The 21,816-nt window shown below is 34.8% G+C and overlaps 1 protein-coding gene across 7 annotated transcripts in view; it reads left to right on the forward strand.

The window, feature by feature from the left end:
- The first annotated feature begins 3,353 nt into the window (after nt 1-3,353).
- The window catches only part of FANCL (FA complementation group L), an 83,943-nt gene continuing 65,480 nt past the window's right edge, over nt 3,354-21,816 (forward strand). For 4 of the 7 annotated variants that reach the window (XM_015112413.3, XM_001115119.5, XM_077958687.1 and 1 more), the window contains exons 1-4: nt 3,354-3,461; nt 12,566-12,624; nt 14,798-14,858; nt 17,916-17,972. In XM_015112413.3, coding sequence (XP_014967899.3) covers nt 3,366-3,461; nt 12,566-12,624; nt 14,798-14,858; nt 17,916-17,972 — 273 coding nt within the window. In that variant the 5' untranslated portion in view covers nt 3,354-3,365. The remainder of the gene's footprint in view (nt 3,462-12,565; nt 12,625-14,797; nt 14,859-17,915; nt 17,973-21,816) is intronic. The other 3 variants (XM_028832470.2, XM_077958691.1, XM_077958689.1) reach the window with 1 other exon arrangement.

Genomic DNA, 21,816 nt, shown 5'->3' on the forward strand with positions numbered 1-21,816 from the left:
TTGAAAACTTTTAAATGGCTATTCTTCCTCCACTTTCTCCTAGTTTTCATTTTCCCTTGATTTTCACATTTCCTAAGGTTCTCCCTTCATCTCTCTTCTCAGCAGACTCAAACAATTTCTCCCTTATTAATCTTATTAATGTTAATGGCAGGCATCCTATCTTCTTCCATTACTAGTGGGAACTGGGAGAAGAAACTCTTGGGACATAGCTGAACATTTGGGCTATGTAATAGGGATAACAGATGCTAATTGGAGTGGTATAAGCATTTTAAATTTTAATTTTTAATTTTAAGACTAATAATTCTCCTTTAAAAAATTAAAATATAAAAGATAAAAGTCTCCAAGGGTCATTATCCCCATTCTTTGTTCTCATCTCCATCCCCCAAAGTAACCATTCCTAGTAATATAGTGTGACTTTACTTATTTATTTGAATATGAATGTTGTAATAGTAAGCATACCATTCTGGAATTTGTGCTGTTTATTTATCAAAATGTTTGGATATTTTTCTGTGTTAGAATATACAGTTCTTCCTCAGGCAATAGCATTTAAATAGTAGTAATTTTGGTGGCAAAGTATATAAATGAAATCCTGTCTAGCATATCTTGTGGAACTTGAACTTTAATGAGGGTCGTTGTGCAGTTTGTCAGAGTGATTCCAAAATGGAAATCATGCTGATGGTGGTAGAAATAGTTCCTTGGCTTTCTGATCTTTAAACATATTGAGCATTCTTTTTTTTTTTTTTATTTCTGTGGCGGCTGACTTCAAATGGGCTATATATAGACAATGGTTCCAGCATACCACATATGAATTGATGATGGTAGTGAGTATCCAACTTTCAGTCTTGAACACCTAAGGATAATAGTCGAGTAATTGAATTAAAAAGTCTTTATATGGTATCTTACCTTGTTCCCTGGTCGTTGGATTTCTTCAATTATAGATTTTATTGATAAGGAATGCTCATTTACAAGTTCAATTACCAATAACAGTGACTTGGATATCTTTTCTTTAAAAACTAAGATGATAAATTAGCAATAAATATTCTGGAAATCTTTAAGTCTAATAACCTAGTTATGGAGATTCCGAATCAAGGAGTCAACTGCTTTTGGCAAGTGATTACACTGTGCAGACTATCAGTGGTAAAGGTGAGTGTGATGTAAGGTCACAGCCAAAAGACTGTGTTCTAGGAAATGACTCCTCACCGGACACCAAATCTTGTCCTTGCATCTTGATTTTGAACTTCTCAGTCTCCATGACTGAGAAATTAATTTCTGTGGATTACCTATCCAGTTTATGGTATTCTGTTATAACAACCCAAATTAAGATATTTAGTAAATAATTTATTAGCACCTACAATGCAACAGGAAATATGCTAAATGATTAGGGAGAACAATAATTTTCAGAAGATTCAAAAAGGTTTCCAAAAAGACATAGCACTTGAGAAGAACTTTCAAGAAAGGGTAGAAGTTCCAAGGGGGAAACTGTGGTGGTGGGGAAGTTTAAGGTACTGGATACAATAAAGGTCTTAATTTACAGATAAATTATAAAGTGCTTAAAGTAAGGGACTATATGTCCTCTTAATCTTTGTGTTGATCCCACTTTTGCGCAGCCTTTACTTTATTCTTATTAGAGAAAATGTAGCATGGCCATCCTTAATCACCGAGTTGCAAAATAAAGCAGGTGTTATGTCCTGACCCTGCAGAGATACTCAAACCTTAGCATGCATCAGAATCACCTGCAGAGCCTGTTAAAACACAGACTGCTGGGCCCTATTCCCAGAGTTTGGGATTCCCGAGGTTTGAAATAGGGTCCTGTAGGGAATGAGAAACATCTTTCTTTCCTGTAACTAGATTCCTGTTTGAGTCCCTTATAAGAAAAGACAGATTAATAAGAGAAAAGCATGCAAATTTACTTAAGTTTTATGTGGCATGGGAGCCTTCAGAAATGAAGCCCAAAGAAACAGGAAAACCTGTGCATTTTAAGAAGGAACAGTGGACAGTTGTGGGGAAGTACGGTTGGACAACGCAATAAACTGGGGTAAGCTGTCAAAAGTCTTTTTGTTCAGATTCTTTTCTATGTCCCTGTTTCTTTAGAGATAAGGATATTTCTTTCCTGTGGGTATAGGAAGAGCACCTCTGGATTGAGGATCCAATAACCCGCCTCAGGGAAGAAGGATGGGAGAAGGGCAGAGAGTGATCTTAGGTTTTGCTGTTTTTCTCAAATGTCAAGGAGCCATATTTTGGGGTAGCATATCCTGAACCCCATCAGCAGTGAAAACTTATATTTCTACATAGTCCCCAGGTGATGCTGTTGCTAGGTTCTGGGATCATATTTTGAGAACCACTGCTTTAATGCAATTTATATCTAACCACTGTTGCAGCATTCTTTTCTGTAAGCATCCAGAATGCTGTGACAATTCTTGTCAAACTTTAAGAATCTTCAGGATATCAAATTCTGTCTTGAGGGCAATAAAGATGGGTAGGGGACAAAACGATCTTTGCACAACCTTTGGCACATTACAATGATGTTTTTCAAATAGTAGGGCTCAAACACGTGATGCATTGGAAAATTGGAAAATCAAATAATCATATGGTAAATATTTTAGTAAGTTTCTTATTTAATCAGCTCTCAATAAGATGGGACGGATAACATTCCTGAGTTAGAAAAACGTATTGCACGGGCTGTCAGAGGAAAATTAAGTTCAAGTCCATCAGCAGTCTTCACTCATGTTTTGCTTTTTGTATTTGTGAGTGCCATACACAGAACTGAGTCCACTGTTGACTTGAGTCTAATCAATACATATATACGTATATACGTGTGTCTCAAATATATCTGATTAAACTTAGTAAGCTACAGAACTGTATGATATAATGAATGTGTTATAATACATATTACTATAATGATACACAAAATAATACATTATTCTGTATGTTAGGGGAGAGAGGACAACAGCAAAGAAGGGAGTGCGAGAGGTTTAAAACAGAAGTGCTACAATGTCCAGGCTGTAAAAGTCATTTTATTCTGGAGGAAATGTAACACCAAAGTTGTAAGTCTTTCAACAAAGTCAAACAGAATCATCAAAAGGGCTCCTGAGACAATCGAGGTTAGAATGACGTTGGTCAGTCAGTCCTGCGGACTTGAGCGCAATCTTCCCTCCCACTACCGGTTGGGGAGCCCCGATGTTGCCTCCGGCAGAGCGCCATTTGGCCTGGCCTGCGCTTTACCTTCATTTCCGCCCGCGGAATCCTCCAGGATCTTCCCGCCAAGGCTCGGGTTTCCGCTCCGCGGCGTCCAAGCGCAAGCGGACTGCGCATGTGCAGGACCCAGCAGGTCTAGAGCTTCTCTGTGTCTCTCCGGACTTCGAGCCATGGCGGTGACGGAAGCGAGCCTGTTGCGCCAGTGCCCGCTGCTTCTGCCACAGAACCGGTCGAAAACCGTGTATGAGGGATTCATCTCAGCTCAGGTACCCGCCCAGTGGTTGCTCTGTAGCTAAGAGAGCCTCTTGCAGCGTAGCTGCGCGCAGAAGTCTGTGACAGGCTAGGAGGTTAGGGGCCCAGACTTGTGGGGATTGAGAAGGGCGGCGCGTAACGGCTCTTGGGAGACTGAAGGTTTGAGAAACGCCGCTGTCGCCGCCACCCCTGTGGTCTCCGCGCGGGATGAGGAGCTAGGAGGCGCGCGGCGTGGAGCGGGGCTGGGGCCACGCCTCCTCTCTCCCCCGCCCTTCCCTGAGTTTGGCTTCCTTCTTCGTTGTGTCCCGTAATTGACTGTTCTTTGATTTTTTTTTTTTTTTTGGTGGTAAATTTTGACCTAACTCGATTTTAACACTCTTCACCTCCACGGATGTTGATGAGTTCACTCGGGAATCTGGGCTAATCATATTCGTGTTTCCTGTAGAAAGAATATTTGGGAAGAAAACCTTATTTTGGCCCTTTGCCAAGTCGTAGGTACCTGAACACCCACAGTTACAGTATTTTTTAGGAGAAGCATGACAGCAATGGAATTAATTACCTTTGCTGATTCCAGTGGCCTCTTTTACGGGGTTTATTACACATACTAACACATGTGTAGGGTTTCGAAGTTTACAAAGCGCTTTCCAGGTAAATAGCTCACTTAATCCTCAGCCCTTTGAGGCAGAAATTTTTAAAAGAATCATCATTCCCGTTTTCTAATTGAAGAAATCAGGGTATGGGAAACCGGAGACGTTATTTGCTGATGATGACATCACAATCCCTTAAACGCAGTTCACTCCTGGATTTTTTTTCTCTCTGCATTGCACCAGGGTACCTTAGGTTAGCATTTTGAGTGTAGACTTTTCCTTTCTGACCATTACACCAAACTTGTGCCCGCTTCCCGACATCACGCATAGTCTTTGAGTATATGTGGAATTACCATATGACCATCACAGAAAGTAGAGGTTAAAATTCATTATTCCATATGGAAAAAAGTTAATCCACCTTTCCCTCTCCAATTAGAAGTATTCTTCTTGAACTACCTAGCTGAAAATATGATTCTCTTTTAGACAACATTTAGAAAAGTGGAAAAATTATTAAGTTATATATATGTTTTTTTTTACAGGAAGCATGTTATACCTAATTTTAGGCACTTTAAGGCAAATACTATTATGTATGTCTATGTCTGCTAAGGCCTCTTAGAAAGCAAGTGCAGCCATTAGAATTGAGATTAGATGAAAGTGTTTTATGACCATTGCTGTAGCTACAGTTCCAATTTGTACCTGCCTTAGCAGTTTGTTTAAATCTTAACCTGAACATTTTACGTGTCTAAAAATATTTTGTGTATATTTCAAATTTACAGAAAACTAGCAAGGATATACAGCACAAGTAATTCCAGTATACCCTTTACCTAGATTCACCAGTTTACATTTTCTCCATTTGATTGATCGTTGTTAAGTATATGTATGTGGGTGGGCGCGTGTACACATTATTTTCCTGAACCATTTGAGGTTAAATCAGGCATAGTTCCCTTTTATCCCCAAATACTTGAGCATAAATTGCATAAGAACAAGGACACACTCATACATAACCACAGTACAATGATCAAAATCAGGATATTTAATGATATACTATTGTCTAAGAGTCCATATTTCAAATTTTGTTTATGATACAGTTGTATGTTTTATACCCCCTATCCCCTACCATCTGTCGTTAAGATCCCGCATTACATTTAGTTGTCGTATCTAACCTGGAACAGTTCTCAGTCTGTGTTTTTTATAAGCTTGACATTTTTAAAGAGTACAGGTTGGCTATTAGGTAGATTGTATCTCAATTTGGGTTTGAATGATATTTCCTCACTATATCACATAATGCATTTTTGGCAGGGAAACTACAGAAAGATTGTTTTGTCCTTCTTAAGGCTTGTGAGGTTACCTGGTTGGTTCCATTATTAATGATGTTAACTTTGATCACCTGGTTAAGGTGTCATCTGCCAGAGTCTCCTTTTGTAATTCATAAGTATTTTTGGGGAGGTACTCTGAGGCATCAAACTTTCACACACATTCTCGAGTTTTAGCATCCATTGACTTTTACTTGAGTCGACTGTTACTATCATGGTTGCCAAATGATGATTTTCTAACTCTTGTCATTTCTGTATTTATGAAGTGGCAATTTATTATAAGGAGTAGCATTGCCTGCTTTCTCATTTATTTAATTATATTAGAATGGATGCATGGACTTTTTAAAAAATTATTTGATTATAATCATTATTTTGATCCTCGAATTGTCCCAGATTTGGCCAGTGAGCAGGTTTTATGTATATAAGTTTTTAAGGCTTTGCGTTTCCTCTCATCACTGTTTCAAAAGTATCCTATAGATGCTGACATGTAGTCTTGTCACCACCTTTCTTAGAAGCTATATGATGTCAATTTACTATGCACCTTAATAGGTTTTAAAAATTTTCTCGTGGAACGTCCTTTTTGGTTTTTAGTTTTGTTGCTGATTTCTAATTTTTCTTGTATTGTAATTAGACAGTATTGTTTATAAAAAAAAAAAGTCTCCATGGAAGTTACTGGTATTTTTTCCTGTGACCTAATATATAATCAGGTTTAGGTGTTGTCTCTATTACCAGATTTTCTCTTTCCTTTGAGTGAGCTTTGGTAGTTTGTGTCTTTCAATGAATTTGTTAGTTTCATCTAGGTTTCTGATTTTATTGGCTTAAAGTTATTTATAATAGTCCCTTATTATCCTTTTAATGTCTTTAGGGTCTGTAATGATGCTCTCTATGTTGGTTGTCTTTTGCTGCTATTTACTTCAAACCTTAGTGGCTTAAAACAAAAACAATTATTGTCTCACCATTTCTGTGGATTTGAAATTTGAGAACAACTTGGATGGTAGTTCTTGATCAAAATCTCTCATGATTTTGCAATCAAGATATTTGCCAAGACTTTGATGATCTAAAACAGGGTGTCCAATCTTTTGGCTTCCCTGGGTCATATTGGAAGAAGAAGAATTGTCTTGGGCACACATAAAATACATTAATGATAGCTGATAAGCTAAAAAAAAAAATCACAAAAAATCCCATAATGTTTTAAGAAAGTTCACGAATTTGTGTTGGGCTGCGTTCAGAGCTGTCCTGGGCTGCCAGCTGGTCAAGCTAGAGGTGAAGGATTTGCTTCCAAGATTGCTCATTCACGTAGCTATTAGCCATGAGGCCTCAGTTTGCTACTGCTCTTAACAGGAGGCCTTAGTTGCTCACTACATGGATCTTTATAGTGTTGCTTGGCTGTTATCACAACATGGCAGCTAGCTTTCCCTGAGTGTGTGATACAACAGAGAGATCAATAAAGATGCACATTGTCTTTAATCCCTTAGCCTCTGAAGTCACGCATATTTACTTCTGCTTTATTCTTTTAGACGCAAGTTTCTTAGTCTGTGTTCAAAAGAAGGGAAATTAGGCACCAACTCCTAGAGGTAGGAGTGTCAGATAGTTTAGGGATATAAGTTAAAAATACCTTTCATCCTCATCTGATATAGGTAATTTATGTCTCCTTTTTTTCCCCCGATACATCTAGATAGAGGTTTATAAATTTTACTGATTTCTTTAAAGAAGCTGCCTTTAATTTCGTTGATTTTTTTTCTATTATTTTTATGTTTCTATCTGGATAGTTTTTTGATCTTAAGTTTCCTGATTTCTTCAGATGGAAGATAATTGATCTTTCTTCTGTTCTAGTACAGATATTCAGTGCTTTAAATTTTCCTTTGAATACTGGTTTAGCTATGTCACACAAATTTTGGTGTGCTATAGTTTTGTTTTTATTCAGTTCCAAATGCCTTTTAATTTCTTCTTTGATCTATGGCTTACTGAGAAATATGATTATCTTTCTCAATATTGAGGATTTTCTAGATATCCTTTTGTTATTGATTTATAATTTAGTTTCATTTTGGTCACAGAATATAACTTGTATGATTTGAATTTTTAAAATACTTATTGAGCCTTAATTTTATGACCAATAATATAGTCTGTCTTGGTGAATATACTGTGTGTACTCTAAAGAATGAATATTCTGTTGCTATTGGGTAGAGAATTATATAAATGCCAGTTAGGTCAAATTGTTTCAGAGTGCTACCCAGGCCCTCACTGGGTAGCCCTATGCTCACTGACTTTTTGTCTGCTTTTTCTATCAGTTAGTGAGAGGGGATGTTGAAATCTCCAACAATTGTTGTTGATTTTTCAATTTCTATTTAACTTCTATCAGTTTTGCTTCATATATTTTGAAGTTCTTTTATTAGGTGCATAAACTTTTAGAACCGTTAGGCACTCTTGATGAATTGACTCCTTTAGGATTATGAAATGACCTTTCTTATCTTTAGTAATAATGTTTTCTCTGAAATCTGTATTTTCCAATATTACATATAGATTCCATCTTTCTTTTGATTGATGTTACCATAGTTTATCTTTACTTCATTGTTTTAAACTTATTTGTGTTTTACTATTTGAAGTGTGTTTCTTCTGTGCTTTGCTTTGTTATGCAATGTGATAGTCACTGCCTTTTACTTGGGGGTATTTAGACTATTTACATTTAACATGGTTATTCATGTGGTTGGATTTAAATCTACTCTTGCTGTGTGTTTTCTGTTTGTCTTACATGTTTTTAATTTTTTCCTATTTTTCTGTATTTTGTATTATTGGAATTCTTTTTTATAATTCTGTTTTATCTCCTTTGCCAGTTTATTGGCTGTGTGTTTGTTTTTTGTTTTTTAACTAGTTGCTTAAAGGGTTTATAATACACATATTAAATCTATCATGATCTGCCTTCAAATAGTATTAGGATTCCATTTTTTATGCACTATTGGTTTATCAGCTATACAATTTTGTCTCTTTTGATACTGTAAACATGTTACTTCACTGTCTTGCACTGTTTTCTATGAGAAATCTCTGCTCTTTTCTTTGTTCCTATGTAAATAGAATATTTTTTTCCTCTGGCTGCTTTTAAGATTTTTCTTTTTGTCATTGGTTTCAGTCACTTTGATGTGTGTTGTACCTTGGTGTAGCTTTTTTCATGTTTTTCCTCCATAAGGTCTGTGGAGCTTCTTGGATCTGTGAGTATATATTTTCATTTAATTTGGAAAAACATCTGCCGTTATTTTTTCTTTCTTTTCTATTCTTTTTTTTTTTTGTTCCTCCTTTTCTGTCCTCTGTGTTGGGGACTCCAAACATGTGCATTTAGGTCACTTTAAGTTTTCACAACTCACTCATGGTCTGTTCACTTTTTTTTCCCTCAGTGTCTTTCTCTTTATTTGGGATATGTCTTCAGGTATACTAATACCTTCTTTTGTAAGGTGGAATCTGCTGTTGATACTATATTAAAAAAAAAATCTCAAACATTGTGTTTTTTGAGGGAGTCTTTAAATTTTTTCTGTCTCTATTTAGTACACTTGTTTTCCTTTACCTTCTTGAATGTATGAAATATAATTGTTTTAATTTTTAAGATCAGATTTATTATTGCAGCCATTTTTAGGTCTGTTTCTCTTGATTTTTCTCTTCATTGTGGGTATTGCCTTGCTTCTTTGCAGGAAATGTATTTGCTTGGTATATCTTGATTGTATACTAGACATAATTCTACCTGTTGCATGCTAGATCTTTTCATTCTGTAAGTATTCTTGAGATTTGTTGTGAGCTACAGTTAAATTACTTGGAAACAGTTTGATCTTTCCAAGTAATTTTAAGCTTTAAGCTTTTAAGCATTGCTAGGTAGACCCAGAGCAGACTTTATTCTAAGGTAATTAAGCTCTACAAGTGAAGCAACACCTTCTGAGCACTCTATTTAATGGCTCATATATTACAAGGTTTCCACGCTGGCTGGTTGGAACATGGCTATACCCAGCCTTGTATGAGCTTAGAGATTGTTTTGCAGACTCTGTTCCTGTACGTTCCCACCTTTGGGTGTTTTCCTCATATCCATGGAGCAAGCAGTACTCAGCTGAAGACTCCTTGATGAAGACTCCTTGTCAGGAATCCTCTGAAATTCGCTGGAGTTTCTCTGTATTTTTCTGTACTCTACATGCATTTCTCTCCTGCTTGGTACTATACCTTGTGAATTGTACAATTGTTGGCCTCCGCTTGATCACCTGTTTCTTCCCAAATCAGGGAGAATATTATGCTCTTATTTGTTTGTCCATCCCTATCTTGCAGCCTGAAAATACTCACATCATAGACAGATAATTTTAGGCATTTTTACGTTTGTTTCCCTTCTTTCAAGGATCACTGTCTGTTTAATATCTGAAAATCATTGTTTCATATGTTTTGTCCCATTTTTAAATAAGGAGGGAAGATAAATCCTGCCCCCTTTACTCCATAATGGCTAGAAGCAGTTCTCTTCAGTTTCTTAACATTTTCTATTTCATTCTTGCTTCATTTTTTAATTTGCTTTAAGAAGTCTGTTTCCAATTATATTCTGTTTCCTATATATTCGATCTTTTACCTGGAGACTTTGGACTTTTTTCTTATTTTGAAAGTCTGTTAATTAAGATATATCTCAGAGTTGATCATTGTGAGTCACTTTTATCATGTGGCCACTTACCCTTTTGGTATGTGGATCTCTAGGAAGTGTACTTGGATTATATTTTAAAATATTTTTTTCTACTATTTTATTTTTCTTTCCAAGATCTCCAATTATATGTAGTCTGGACTTTTTTGGGTCTGTTTTCCACTTCAACTCCTTTTCTCTGATGGTCTTTAGTTTTTTTCTCATTTTCTCATTTGGTAATTTTCTTGCTTTTTCTTTGCCCTTTATGACATTTGTATTTAATTTTGTTCTTCCTTGGACTCTTTTAAAATTTATTCCTTCACTTTCACATAATTTTGTCTTTTTCTTTATTTTCATTCCACTCTGAGTTTATTCAGCTCATTCATTTCTTCCTTTTCATTTTTAAAAATATAATTTCTCATTTTCATTTTAAAATGTCTGATACAAATGCTCATTTATTTCATTTATTATTATTATTTATTTATGGTTTCTGGGTTTTGTTTGCATGGGATCTGTTATCACCTGAAATGTTGTGAGTGTCTTTTTCTTTCTTTGTCTCATAGTAGCTTTGCATTGATGAAGACAGTATCTTTGTATTCATGGACATTCTGGCTGTTTGCAATAGTTTATAAAATTCCTAGTTTAAGAATACCCTCTTCTGTTGGGGAAGCAAAGTGTAATTTATTTATTGGATGACATATTGGCGAGTGCTGGGTGGGAAGGAGTTGTTTTTTTATTTACTCATATAAGAGCCTAAGTTTCCTACTCTTCTTTTACCTCCTAGTACGCAGTTTCCAAAAGGTGTCTCTACCTATTTTTTCTCCTATCTTCTACCGCTAGAGCATTCTTTCCCAGGACTGGCTCCTTGACTTTTGTGTTCACATTAAGTCTTCTCTTTGTAGGTCAGTGTTCTGATTTACCAGAGCTTGTTATTTATTTATTTATTTATTTTTTTACACTTGTTCATTCCTCCCAGTCTCTCTCCCATGCATTTTTTTTCCCTGACCTTCCTAGCAGTCTAAAAATAGTTGCTGTGGGAGTCCTAGAGTAGGTTCTGTTGGAAAGTGCTTTATATTTTTCTTCCCATAGCTAATTTGAGGCTTATAGTGTACCCTGTCTTTTGGCTGAAAACATGGGATTTTTGTGGTTTTATTTATTCTTAATATGTCAATTAATGTAGCTTTTCTGCATGATGTGTGGGGAGATGGAGGTTTAGGCAACTGTTGGTATTTCTGTTCCCTGAAAGCCTGGAAAATCTGTCTTTTGAGAACAATTAATATTTCTAGATGCTTTAACTAAAAGGCTAATTTTGGACATTTTCTTGAATCAGGAAAGTATTGTGGCATGTGACATGTTATTTGACCTTTTAAAATGGCTGGGCTTTGCAAATAAGGGACTTTGGAATTTTATTCTTTCAGATAACAGCACGGATTTCTATAGTAGAATAGTTCTTTTATTTTTCATGTAAAGTGTGAATTCCAAATTGTTCTTACACCTATGTGTGGGATGTCTATAACGTTAGGTTAAAGTTACTACATAATACCTTTTAGTGCTTTAATGAAGTAGTGAATTATTGTTACTTGACCTTTTGAAAAGGTCAGTAGTAAATTTTGTTTCATTTTTTTTAAAGGACATTTAAATGTAATGAAAGTCAGAACTGTAATATTACCATGAAAGTAAAGGTTATGGGGTACATTTAATTGTGTTCCTCTGTTTTTGAAACTGCTTTGAGGGAGACTGTGCTAAAATTCCACATGGTAATTGTTTTTTTTGAGAATTTTATTACTCTTTTCCATTTTATTCTGTTGGAGGAAAAGATTACATTTCTGTTTGTCTTTTTCTGCTATTTTTGCTCAAATTTCATGTGTATTGTCCTATTTAAGTTACAAAGTTTAAACTACTTACCTGTTCACTTTTCCAAGAAAGTAAAATGGAGTAAATGTCTCAGAGGTCTTTCTTAGACTCTTGAGTAAAATTCTGTTTGTTCAGATACATAGTTAATATGTTAAGGATTTCAGAAAAATTAGAGGCCCACTAATGGGAGAATTAAATATACTCTGATTTATGAAAGTATTTCACTTATGTCTATATAGATTGTGTAACTAAATATATTTTCATTTTATTAAAATTTAGAAACTAAGCTGTAAACATGAAGACTATATTATGTTATATATCCTTATTTTATATTGTGATGTTTTTCTTCCATTTTAAAGCAGTTTGAAGGAATTTTTTTTTTTCATAAATTTATTTCCTAAGAAATAACACTGAAATTTCTTCTATGGGCCTGTATTAATAATTTTGTATTAGTTCTTATATTTATGAGTGACTTTCTCTTTAAAAAGAAAGTCTTACCTGAGTGTTTTGATTTCCCAGTAACTACAAAGCTTCCGTAAGACAGTTTTGAATTATTTTCCCTCAAATGCAATATTCTGTTGCATATATTTTAACAATTATAAAGATGTGGATAAAGTTGATACCTTTTAGAAAATAAAGGAAAGCATTGTCTTTTCTATGTGATTCTGTTTAACTTCTCTTAGCATTAAGTGAAAGATAAAAATTTGAGTGATCCTTTTCAATATTTTCCACAGGGAAGAGACTTCCACCTTAAAGTAGTGTTGCCTGAAGATTTACAACTGAAGAATGCAAGGTGATACGGTGTTTAGTTATAAACGTGCATTTTTGCATTTTGGTGGTACAGGCAGTACATTTGGTATAAATTGATTCTAGTGACTAGAGTTTTGCCTAAAATGCTTATTAGTCATTTGCCCCAAAAGAAACATCTCTGATTTTTCCAAACCAATGTGGCATTTGTAAATATTTACCTGTTACTAAAGTGCTTTTAAACATTAGTTCTCTCATTTTTTTTTTTTTTTAATTTAAAGCAGTAAACAGCAACTGTGTATACTTCCCAAACAAATACTGAACAAGTATATAAAGGGAGAGTACAAAAGGATTAGAAAACATTTTTTTCCAACTTTTGACTGATATTATTAATGTGTATATTCATGGGAAGACTCACATCAGTTCAGTCCTGGCATAAATTAGGCACCAACATTGGGTGTTGGTAGATACAACTAGTCAGGATATGAGACTGAAAATTTAGGTACCACCCCAAATCTCAATTCTTCCTCTAAATATTTCTGAAGAAGAATGGAGGAAAAGGAATCCAGAGATATTTGTGAGTAGAATTGAGAGGATTTTGTGACCACTAGAAGTGTAGGTAAGAGGGAAAAAGGAATAGAGGATGCTTTTCAAATTCCTGCAAAGATCACTAAGCTAGAGAAGAGGTCACAGATGGAAAAGTAGAAGAGAGATTGTTTTAAGTCATACTGGGTGTGAAATATCAAGAGGAGCTATTTAGTAGGTAGTAATATGGTGGTGTGGAACTAGAGTATGAGACCTGGAGTGCAGATGTATGTGGAAGTTACAACAGATGAAGGATTTGGGACCTTGATTATGAATAGGCTTTTTGGTGCTGTGTCTGGCGGGGAGTTTTGGTGGGGGGCGTAGAAGAGAAAGCCAGTGACGAGACCTTGGGGCATACCAACATTTAAAGTACTGGTCACTAAAGAGGAACTTAGAAGGAGACTAAGGATTGACCAGAAAAGAGGAAAATTTGGACAGCAGAGTCTTTCAAGCCAAATAAAGAAGGCTTAAGCAAGGCATGGTTAGCATTGCTGAGGACTGCAGAGAGATAGGTTAGATGCAAGTAAGTTTTGTGTGGTGACAGAAGCCATTTGTGTTGGATTTTGGACTGGATGAGTGGGAGGAAAGTATAAAGTGTTTTGAAGAAAAAGAGGTGGTTAGAGAATGGTATGCATTCGAGGAGGAGTTACAGTGTTCTTTAAAGATACATGTATTTGAACAAGTTAATTCATTAAGTAGAAAAAACTAGCAGAACATAAATTAAGGATACCACAATAAAGGGATAATTAATTGAAGTCACCAAGTTGATAGCAAGGGAGAGAAAGCACATTTCGTGCAGGGGTTACCAATGGACATTTGAATGAACTACCAAGAATGGAGAGAGTTGTGCTGATTTGAAAAGGCCATGTTGGGGAAAACTCAGAGAGGCTTCCTACTTGTAGGTAAGTAAAAGTAATTCCTTAGAAGAAGAGTTACTTAATAGTATCAGGAGCACAGCAGACGTTAGCCAGTAAGTGGATGAACATTAACTTATCACTTCTTATACAATTAATTAAAAGTATGTATCTTTATAGCCGGGCTTGGTGGTGGATGTCTGTAGTCCCAGCTACTTGAGAGGCTAAGGTGGGAGGGTTTCTTGAACCCAGGAGTTCAGGTTGCAATGAGCTGTTCTTCTACTGCACTTCAGCTAGCCTGCCTGACAGAGCGAGACCCTGTCTCTAAAAAATAAAAAATAAAAATAAAATGTATCATTTTAGTTATATTAATCAGGAATTTGAAGGTAATACTGCTACACATGCTTTTTCAAATACATGTTTGATACATTATATTGGATGATACATTGTTATCAAAACTGTTGGTTTTATTTAACCTATCTTGGAAAAGAATCTACTTCAGTGGAAAACTTTGCTTGGGATGTGTTAAAGTTAAAAAACAGGATGTACTGTTTGCCTGTCATTTACTGATTGCAGTTATTTATATTTTGGAATAAAATTAGTACTGACAGTTTGAAGAAAAGACTTTGAACAGTATCAATGGTAAAAATTTTATTAACTTGTCAAAATTATATTTGTCCTTCTTTTGTATTTACATGCATATTTGTGTTAACATACAAATATGTTTTTCCTTTTAATTCTGAACAATGAACAAACCATTTTGTCTCATTAAAATTTTAGATTATTATGTAGTTGGCAGCTGAGAACAATACTTAATGGATACCATCAAATAGTACAGCAGGTAAGTCCTTTTTAGAAGGTTTATATTTTAAGTGAAGATAAGAAATTACTAAATTTATTGTTCTTCAAAGACCTACTTTGTAGAATGTGGTAACAAACTGGTTTAATAGTTGTTGAGTTTTGTAGGTTTCATCTCTGTGTGTTTTTAAATCTCAGTGTCCTCAGGAGATCTCCAGGTAGCCTTTGTGTTGAAACCGATTTCCATCCTTGAGACTTTAGGTTCTTCAAGTGAATTCACCCTTATCCATATCCATCACTACTTGAGTGATTTTTCTTCTGAGACTGAATGGTGGTGATAGGGGAAAAAAAAAATCAGACCCATTTAGAGCTGTGGGATATCTGTGGCAAAAATGGGATTTTAGTCCTAGATTAGCAACAGAAAAGATGTAGTAGAAATAATTTAGGATCATGTGTACTTGCATAATGAGGGGAGATAAAGGTTGCTTAGTGTGTTAATAGGCAGGATTAATTTCTTTATTCTTAATGTTTAGGTTCCTCTACCTGAAAATTCCTTTAAAGAGTAGAAAAAAAATCAGTTACTGAAGCAAAATAATGACATAATACAATTCTTCTTTTAGGAAAATAGTTGTTAGAATTGCGTTTCTTTTGATCCTTTATGCGTTTATGTGTTTTTTTTTCCTGATTTTCTATACTTCTGTGTTTTAAAGGCAGGTTATTATCTATGATAACTGATAGTCACAGTCACTTTCCCATAAAGCATTAAAGCTACAAAGAAGTATAGGAGATAAACTATTTGATTTATAGAATGAAGGTTGTCATCCTGGCAATATAATTACAGAAGTTTTTTAAGGATATGTTCAAATTATTTGTCTGTTTTCTTTCTATCCCTGTCTCCATCCCCTTTACTTTTTATATTGTACACTAAACTTTAAGAAATGCATGTATTGACATATTGAGATAGCATGGGAAAAAATGGTTTATGTAGTCTAATATTAAGATCTATTACTCTGTTTTTCTCCAGCAAGTTATCAAGAGGATTCCTAGACAAAAATCCCAATTATTTATTCTTCCTTGCCCTCTGATTGGTTAGGTAGAACCCAGTGTTAGTTTAAGTCTTCTTTTTATTTTACAGTCCCACTGAATATTACTATTCTTTTCTTGTATCATGTTTAATTTTAGTAAATATGGGCCAGGGAGTCAACAGACTTTTTCTGTAAAGAACCAGATAATAAATTTTTCCGGCTTAGTAGGCTGTAAGATCTCTGTTGCAACTACTCAACTCTGCCCTTATGGCAACCATAGACGAGGTAAGTGAATGGGTATGGCTACATGCCAATAAAACTTTGTTTACAAAAACAGTATTGAGCTGGATTTGGCCTCTGGGCTTTAGTTTCCAGACCTTTCCAGACCCTGTCATTTATTGATCATCTGTAATAAACTAAGCGGGGCGGGGGGAATACAATGTAGAAGAAGGGATAGTGAAGAATTTGCTCTACATAGACCCACTCAAAGCTGAGTTAAGATGTGAATCATAATGTGTTCATGCATTGTTGAAAACAGTGTAAAACTTGAGAATTTTTTTTCTGTAGTTATTTTAAGAATGAAGGATTTCTAGGAAATGGAATCGTAACTCTTAAATATTTATTCTACTTTAGAGATTATTTCCTTTTTGCCATTTTATTATAACAGGTTTTACTTTAATGAGTGACTGTCTCCGTTTTGACTAATACGGATTAGTTGTGAGAGGACAAAAATCACGATTGTAGGTAGTCTTTAAGGTCAAGGGAAAAATAAAAAAAGACCGTATTGTTAATTAATAATTGTTAATTTATTGCTCTAACTAGATTTTAAAAATTATATAGAGTTGCCTGATTTTTATATTTTATGCTCTTCCCACTCACATCACTCCTATACCTCTTCTTTCTCTTTTTTTTCTCTTCCTCCTCCTCTTCCTCTTTCTCCTCTTCTTTAAAAAAAGTTATGATTAGGTTGCTAGATTTGCTAGACATGGTAGTGACACAGAAGGGCGGCAGAGAAGTGCTGGGTAGAGAAGGATGGGTCCTTGGTGAGGGCTCCACCCCCGGGCCTGTGCCCATGGACCTAGGTGAGGACAGGCACCCCTGCCTTCACGCTCAAATGTTGCATTTCCCAAGACCACCATGGCCTGCCATACCCCCATCTTGTGCCTATAAAAACCCGAGACCCTAGCAGGCACACACACACAAGCGGCTGGACGTCGAGAGAAATATATCAGTGGAGGAACACACAAGTGTCCGGACATCGAGAGGACATCGAGATCATGTCAAGAGCACACCGATAGGCTCCAGCAGGCCGGCAGGCCATTCACCGGCAGAATGACGTGGAGTTTGGCCGGGGTGGTTGTAGGAGAGCCTGGGCCACTGAACAGCCCGACTCCACGGGAAAACCATTTCCCTTCTGGCTCCCACATCTGCTAAGAGCTACTTCCACTCAATAAAATCTTGCAGTCATTCTCCAAGCCCACATGTGATCCAATTCTTCCAGTACATCAAGGCAGGAACCCTGGGATACAGAAAGTTCTCTGTCCTTGCAATAAGGCAGGGGTCTAATTGAGCTGGTTAACACAAGCTGCCAATGGATGGCTAAAATAAAAGAGCACCTTGTAACACACACCCACTGGGGTTTAAGTAGCTGTAAACATTCACACCTAGACACTGCTGTGGGGTTGGAGCCCCACAGCCTGCCTGTCTGTCTGTTCCCCTAGAGGTTTGAGCAACAGGGCACTGAAGAAGCAAGCCAGACTCCCATCGCATGCCCTGCAAGGGGGACAAGGGATTCAGTAGTATACAGTGCTCAAGAAACAGAGTAGTGTGAGGTTTTAAGTGATATTCTAACACAGTTTAATATATCTCAACAAAGTAGATTTGAGGACATTAATTACTCTTTCAAAATGAAATTGATAGGAGTAGTAAGGTTGATGACCAATACTTTTTATACTTTTCAGATGTAGATATAGCTAATCTTTTTTTCACTTCACTTAGGCCTACATTTTATTACAGTTTTAGTGGATGGAATAATTATTGTGCAAATGAAATTAATTGGAAATGTTTTGATCTAGAGGATGCAGCACTCTCCTGATCTAATGAGCTTTATGATGGAGTTGAAGATGCTTTTGGTAAGAATTTTTTTTTTCTGACGCTGTTACCATACTGGAAGTCTTTATTTCTTTTCTGTAACTCCTTTAAATACTGACATTATTAGAATTTGTCTTCTTAACTCCCAGTCATTTAATGTTTTCTTTTACTGTGTACATAAATATAGGTGATGCATTTCTTGAACTGCATGAGGGACATAACTTTGTGAAGGAACCACTTTGATTGTATCATAAACTAGGTATTCTTGACACTAGTTTTGGGCAGGTGGTGAAGAAATAAAATGCACTCCTGGCCTGTCAGCAGGGAGTTTAACATCTAAGAAGAGATTTGGTAGTCCTACTTAAAGATATAATATGATGTATAAATAGTTTTGTCTATAGCTACAGATATCTGAAAAAACGTTTTACGTTTCACTTTATGTGTACTGTTACATATATACTTTTAATCAGCATTGTATAAAATACTTGATTATTTAGTTTATCCTGTAGACATTTTTCTTAAAACCCAAGTTCATTTTATTACCCAATTTTCAACATAAACAAAAGAAGAGGGAAGATTATAGTAAATACTGCTGGGCCTGACCAAATTTTAACATTTTGCCAGTCATAGTTCCTCTTCTACTTTTTTAGAAGAAAGACACTGTAATATTTTAAAGGAAATTCTGGACATTGTATGTATCCCTCTGTAAATAGGTCAGTGTGTGTCTCTTTAACAGCTAAGTGCTTTTTATCTGTTTTTAAATATGCTGTTATAACCTCAACAAAGTTAATATTTCTTATAGCTGCTTTGTTTGTATTAGTATGCAAACAAGGTCCACACAGTATATTTAGTTAATATGTCTCTTAAGCCTTATATAAGACTTACAAGGTACTTATGTATAACAGCATCTCCTCTTTACCTCACCCTTTTTATTCATGCCATGTATTTGTTGAATAAAACAAATTAGGTGTCCTGTAAAATCTACATTCTGGATCTGGCTTGTAAGATATTCCTGGTTTATCTTTTAACATACTCTACTTTCTTTGTAATCTGGCATTTAGATCTAGAGGCTTCAGCAGATTCGGATTCATTTGTTCTTACGAGATTACTTGGTGCTCTGTATTTATTATATTACAAGAGGATGCACGTGATGTCTGATGGTTCCTTGGTTCCTCTTTTAATAAATTTAAGATTGATCAATATGTTTAAATCCATTCAATATAAAGTTCCCCATCAGCCTATCACCTAATGATTTTAGCCTCTAATAATAATAATTGCCTATATCTAATGTTTCATTAGGATTTACAAATGGTAATTTAAAAAATTCCATCATCTGCATTTCTTAGTTGAAAATCTTCTGTAGAGAACTTCTCATCAGTTGTTTGGTTAATTTGAGGTACAGCTTATAATGGAGAGACTGGATAAGTGCTTGTTTCTTTTCCTTTTAAAACAGAAACCAATTTTTAGAATAATGAGTTGGTGCCTAGCAACTGTCACAGAGATCTAAAGTGATTTTTTTTTTAAGTATCTTTATGAACTCATAGATTTTTATATATTTAGTTAATTTTTATTTATCGTAGTCATTTTCTTTTTGATGCTTAAATTGTCCCATTTTTTGGTCAGTACAAGCCCCCTCATGTTGGCTCCTGAGTTCTTTTAATATAACCCAAGCTTCTTTGCCTTCTGATACCAGTTGCTCCAGGCTCATTTATTCATTTTATCCCATAACTGTAATCAGCCATTTCTCCAAAGAATCATGATTTCTTTGTAGGAAATAGTATTTGGATGCCTCAATCTGGAAACTTGAGTGTTTATTGCTGTTACTTCTAGGTTTTTTTCAGTGGACAAAGCTAGAAAAAAATGCTTTTTGGAAAGAATGTAATTACGAGTTTGTATTGATATTTACAATTCAAATGGGCATTATAGGGTTTTTACTTCTTTGCTTATATCACTTTTACTCTGAAAATGCTGTTTTCTAATGTTAACATCATTGTAGTATGGTTTTTTGTTATGTTCTACTTGTTATATTTCACTTATGCTTTTCCTGTCTACATGTTTATGTTAGTTTATATAAAAATTACAATACTAATATTGCTAACAATGGAAAGTTTTGATATTTCTTTGTAGTTCTTGTTGAGACCATTTTGTTCTTAGCAGCAACTACTACATATTGATAACTTAGTTGCTAGATTTTTTTCTTGAGTCCCTTTTCAATGCTAATAAGAACCTTTTAAGGTAGGACTTTGATTAAATATGTGAGATTAGAATAATAGTTTAAAATTAATTTCTAAAGTTTGAATTTTGATTTATGAGTTTATAAATCCTAATTAATAAGGGTTATCAAAAATTGATTACAAATTACATCAAAGGACTTAATGTAATAACCCTAAAAACGTAAAGTGAACAAGTGAAGCATATTTGGTTTACATCTCCTTGACATTGGGGAAAAGTTTGAAACATTTATCTTTTTATTATAATTTTAATAAACCATACAAATACAAGGAGAGACTAAGGGAACCAGAGTAAAAGTGTAGGTATCATGTCCCATTAAACTCTTCCTATCAAAAATAACTTTATACATTGTAAGTCACAGCTCTCTTGGCCATTTAATTTTGAACAAACACTTACTAGTTTAAAACTAAAATGAAATTTTGAGATCTCTGATTTACAGTATCTATTTAGTACATTTATTCCATTTCTGAATAAAAATGAAATCCTATATTTTAGCTTTCTTCAGAAATTACGGACAAAGTTGGTGATTTTATTGCTCATTTAAGATAGTATACCTAAAAATATAAGAATTACTAGTGTACTGTTAGGCTGTATTGTTAGTAATAGGGTTCCTATACTATAATCACCAATAACTATGTTGAGAGTGATGCTCACATGAAATCAGTAGTTATTGAACTTTTTCAGGAAATGTGTAAATCTTCCATGGAGTTGCCTAGTAATAACTGCATATAGTGGGAGTTCAGTATATATTTAATAGGTGAACAATTACCTATATTTTAAAATAATCCTATGTGGTAGGTTATTTTATTTCTATTTTGGAGCTGAGCCACTGAACCCTAAGGCCTCAAAATAGGAATTGTTAAAGTCAGGATTTAAAACTTCTGTTTGTGAAGCCTTTCTGCTATGTACCTTTCCCTCTTTTCTGTGAAGAATGTGTTGCTTCTCTGCTTTTGCCTTTTTACCTGTTATGGTACTAGAGTAGGAGTAACTTGTCTGACTCAGAATAGAAGGTAGAGTGTATAAATGTCATAAACCTAGGATTGAAAAATGTTTTTACTATTATCCAGGTTTATTTTTACCTTCAATTTTTGTGGATAGCAATAATTAATATTTCAGAATAAAAACAAATTTTGAAAGAAGTACTATACTACATTAACGCATTTTATTTAATAACTAGTAGAGCACAATCTTCATAGTATTAGGTTGGTGTACAACCTAAATACGAGTTTATTTTGGTGGACCATCAGTCTATTTTTAGGCAACATTAAGCATTTATATTATAAAAAAGGCAGCATATACCTTGTCTTCTAGGAGCTTACCCTCTAATTAAATCCATATTGATATTCTCAGCTATATGGATCTACTTTCACAGTTTTGTTTTCATCATAAAGCAGATTCAGAACTAAATTGAAGTAGTTCCAGTTAATAGTTTTGATTTTGAAGTGCTGTTTTGTAGTATATATTCTTTTTAATATGATCTCAATTTAATAGTATCCTATCCTTGTTAAAAAAATTAATATATACTTTAAAAATAAGATTAAACATATACTTAAAAGAATAAAAATTGCAACCTTTTATTAGGATTATATTTGTCAGAAGTGTTTATAATTTTCAACTTGTCCCTATCTACTTCCATGATTTATTGTGGCTTAT

Source organism: Macaca mulatta, chromosome 13 (assembly GCF_049350105.2).
Source record: "Macaca mulatta isolate MMU2019108-1 chromosome 13, T2T-MMU8v2.0, whole genome shotgun sequence".
Taxonomy (NCBI): Eukaryota; Metazoa; Chordata; class Mammalia; order Primates; family Cercopithecidae; genus Macaca; species Macaca mulatta.